We start from the raw sequence: 4,285 nt of genomic DNA, 5'->3' as shown, positions 1-4,285 counted from the left end.
CCCTCATCATCTTCGTGGCCTCCACTGGATTCTCTCCAGAAGATCCCTGTCCCTCTTGAACTGAGGAGCCCAGAACTGGTCGCAGTACTCCAGATGTGGTCACAGAATCACAGAATGTTGGGGGATTGGAAGGGACCTCGAAAGATCATCTAGTCCAATCCCCCTGCTGGAGCAGGAACCTAAACGAAATTACACAGGAAGGCGTCCAGGCGGGTCTTGAATATCTCCAGAGAAGGAGACTCCACAACCTCCCTGGGCAACCTGTTCCAGTGCTCTGTCACCCTCACTGTAAAGTAGTTTTTTCTCAAGTTTAAGCGGAACCTCCTGTGTTCCAGAAATCTATGCTCTCACCATAGATTTCTCACCAATGCCTGGTCTCACCAGGGCAGAGTAGAGGGGGAGGAGAACCTCCCTCGACCTGCTGGCCATGATCTTCTTAATGCACCCCAGGATACTGTTGGCCTTCCTGGCCAATTAATTTCCTTGAATTAATTCTTGCTTGAACTACAGCATTTCTATCTTGATAAAATGCCAGCAATGGCATGCAGACCTTATGAAGTTCTTCCATTAGTTCATAGCTTCAATGCTCAAAACGTGCTTTATTTCCAATTTGAAACAAACATGCCATCACTGCACACTGCTTTTTGTCATATAAGTCTAAGAGCTCATTCTCAGTCATTTCTCTCCTACATCAAGTTTAATTATGAAACATCATTTTGGGTAATTTGAAGGTGTATTTCTGGATCCTTTAACTATTTTCCTCTGAAATGTCTGAATTTTATCTCCTTGAATGTAGGCACTAGCAGACGGTATAATGTTCCAGTAACAACTTCAGTGAACCAAGCTCCACCACTTAATATATGGATCTCATATGGATCTTCCTAATGGATGGATCCTGTAATAGGTTGTAATGGATCCTGAAAAGTAGAAAGTTATGGTCCTTTGGGTCTTTTTATCCTTGGACACATCTATAGACATAAATTAAACATGCTTAGGAAGGTGTTCTGGTATGGAGACATCTATATCCATATGGTTAAAATCTCTCACCTCTCAAAACCAGGGTGGAGGGTGATGATTTTGAACTGCCTGTTAGGAACAGCTTTTTGCCTGTGCTAACTCCCAATCATGCCTAGGAACTGATGGAGGACATGAGTCAGCTCAAGCTTCTTGTGTCCTAAAACACCATTGACAATCCAGAAGGAAAGGATATGACAACCCTTCCCTGTGTTTCCAAGCTGGCAATAGAATGTGTTCAAAAAGTCAAATGTTTTTCTTAATAAATCTAGTTGAAAAGATTACAAAAAGAACATGCAGTGTCAGATCAGCATTGCTGAGGTTATTTTGAACTTCTATAAAATACAGCTGTTTCTAAACATATCAAATTGCAGGTTCTCACCTACAGATTTTAGGTTTGGGGAGTTTAGTGTATGTTGATCGGCTTTGGAGCATGAAGCCTTCTTCCACAATATGTGAAATTGGTACCTGGCTCCTTCTCTCAGTAGTAAAGTAAAAATAGCGATGGGTCTTTAAGAATGTCAAAATGGAAAGGAAAACAAACATTATTTTCAAGTTGGTCTCCTTGGACTTGAATCCTGTGGCAAAAAATTATTTCTTTACTGAAGGGGGGAAACATTGTATCAAACAAGACCATATTTTTTTAGCACTGGAGAAGAACCAAATCATGAGAAATGCAACTGCTCACAATGTGGCAGTTTTCTTCAACACACTCTGGTATTTTTCAAAACTCTAAACTCTGAAGGTTTACACTGACACTATTTCTGTTAAATGTAGGAGAGACAGAGGCCTTACAGCCCAGATGCCACTTCATACAGAAGGGTGCTGAAAGGAAATAAAAGAATACTCTTGGAAAAAATAGTGAGGAATATTCTTTGTATAAGCTCTGGGGAAAGTTTGCTGTACACAGCGAACCATTTATATTGCATTCAGTTCCATAATCTTGATGGAGACATAATTGATTGTGCGATCAAAATGGTTTTAGATAGGAAGAAAAGGGGAAAGTGAATATTGTTTTAATTGTAAAATGCAAAACAAACATACTGACAGCCATCTCCTAGCTCTGGTTTGGCACTCTTGTATCAGCCATGCACCAACTCAGTATCAAGCCTCTGGATGGATTTGGGTCATTTGATGGAAATGCAGCATTCAGCACCCATGAATCTATAAAATGGTGCTGTGGCCAGCAGTTCCTGATGTAGTATTACTTTTCCATCAAAAGTAATAAATAGTATTGCTGCCACAAATAAAATGAAGTAACCACTACATCAGGAGAAGTGAAAACATTCTATCTAGCACGTAATTTTGTGGCTGGATTCACCCATGTGCACCCAAGATACTTGCAGTATGCCCTGTGCTATATTTTTATTGCTGAACATGAAGGAAAGCATTCAGGAAAGTTAAACTTTGGCTTTACCCTGTCTTTCTGTCTTGCTTCAATTTAAGGCTTGTCTTAGTCCTTAAAGCTATTTCACTGAGCACAGACTTATTCTGTGCATTCTGCAAGCAAGAAAGCCCACCCCTGACACTGACCTTTTGACGACTGTATCCTCAGGAGAATGTTAGTTATTACTGCCTTCTTCTCCCTGACAGTGGAAGTTAGATATTCATGGTCCAGAAGTTCAAGAAACAGGCGCAGCTCAACTATTAACAATTCCATGGCTAAAAGATAAAAAAAAAAAAAAAGATAATTAATTTTTTCTAAAAAGTCCCATTAGAAAAAAAGACAGAGTTAATCCTCCTTTGTTCACATGTTGTTTTACAGCATTTCTTAAGAATGTGTGATCCTCCCTGCTGGAAATAGACTGTATTTATTAGTAAAACCAACAGACGAGTCCATTAGTGAGGGCTACCAGCACTTGTAGCAGTTACCTCGAAACTGATACAGAAAACACAGTTCTTTTCGCATAGCACATCATCAAGCCAGCACCAGACAAAAGAAAATGCAGGAGTGGTGGCCAACTGCTTTTCTAACAGTACCACTCTGGTTCCTCTCCTTTTAACAAACAATTTCTAACTGCAGAAAAAAATTATAGTTTGATAAAGGTTATAGATAAATTGGCATTTTCATAAATCTTTAGGGATCTTTCCCTCATCTTATTTCTTCTGTTTGCTGTGGGGAAAAAAGAGCAGGTATTCCTTTTTTACATTGATTCATATTTCTTATAACTTCCAAAGACAAGCTCCCAACCCTTCGCATAATTTCTTATTACTCCCCAGATTCCTGATGGTGCACTTCATATTTCATCCTGTTTCCACTATTCCAGATCTCAAGGCTTTCCAATTCTTTCTACAAAAAATGACATTCCTTCTCTGTATTCCCAATGTTTATCAATTTTTAATCAACAAATTTTATAAGCACATTTCTACTTTTTTTCTTTTCAAATTACCTCTAAAGTCTTGCATTGTCTGCAGTAGGTCAGACCAGAAATATAAACATATTTGTTACAGTCTAATCATACGGTACCTATTCAGTAGGTTTATGAGAAGCCCATAGTGTTGATGCTTCAGTCCTCTGGTCCCTTCACTTAAATGGACTTGCTGTTTTTAGTTTAAGTTTCATCTTGGATAGAACAGTTCACATTTCTGTACTTTCTGTATCTGGTGACATTTTCCTCATTAAAAGATGAAGAGAAACATCTATTTCATTTCAGGGCCGCACCTAGGATTAATCTCAGTGCTATCCTCATTCCAAAATGCCTCTACTTAACTTTTTCTCTACTTTTATTCACATTTGTTTTTATAGTCTTTTCAAGGCCTAACAGGGTGACCACTGCTAAGCCTCTTTAGACCTCTAAAAGGTACATTCTTTGCTGCTTACTTGCATACCAGCTCTTCCCTCCTCCTAAAACCTTTTCTGAGATGGTTGTTTACCCAAGTGAACCTGGATTCCTTTTTCCCATTTCTGAGAACGTGTCTGGATGTTTAAACAAGCCTTAGTCTGAATGCATTTGTTTCATCCAACACTTGAACACAGCATTGTGCAGGGAAACCTTCAGATGTCAGCTACGGTGTTACAAGATGCTATTGGCCCCTTCTTGTCTCCAGTGAATGCAGATTTTCCCATTTATTTGCAGACTGTACCTGCCAGTATGCTCTATCTACTCTGGCAAGAAATTCATCAGAAATCCAAAGTATTACACAACAACGACACTACCTTCATTGTTGTTCACATTATGGAATAAGATCATATGCCTATCCATTCAGTTTTCTGAAGCAAAAAGGTAGAGGTTTAGATTTGCAAAGCGTTAAGTGATCACAAAACTCAAGA

At 39.0% G+C, this 4,285-nt stretch overlaps 1 protein-coding gene across 1 annotated transcript in view; it reads right to left on the bottom strand.

Moving 5' to 3' along the window:
* AFAP1 (actin filament associated protein 1) overlaps positions 1–2,674 on the bottom strand; it is a gene marked incomplete at its 3' end in the record, with an annotated part of 45,221 nt that extends 42,547 nt beyond the window's left edge. The window contains exon 1 of the mRNA XM_010165823.1: positions 2,548–2,674. Within this exon, the coding sequence (XP_010164125.1) occupies positions 2,548–2,674 (127 nt within the window). The remainder of the gene's footprint in view (positions 1–2,547) is intronic.
* Positions 2,675–4,285: the final 1,611 nt, after the last annotated feature.

The sequence above is a fragment of the Antrostomus carolinensis genome, unplaced genomic scaffold (genome assembly GCF_000700745.2).
Source record: "Antrostomus carolinensis isolate BGI_N321 unplaced genomic scaffold, ASM70074v2 scaffold7144, whole genome shotgun sequence".
NCBI lineage: Eukaryota > Metazoa > Chordata > Aves > Caprimulgiformes > Caprimulgidae > Antrostomus > Antrostomus carolinensis.
The sequence above is the reverse complement of the archived record's forward strand: the minus strand, read 5'-3'. Positions and strand labels throughout refer to the sequence as shown.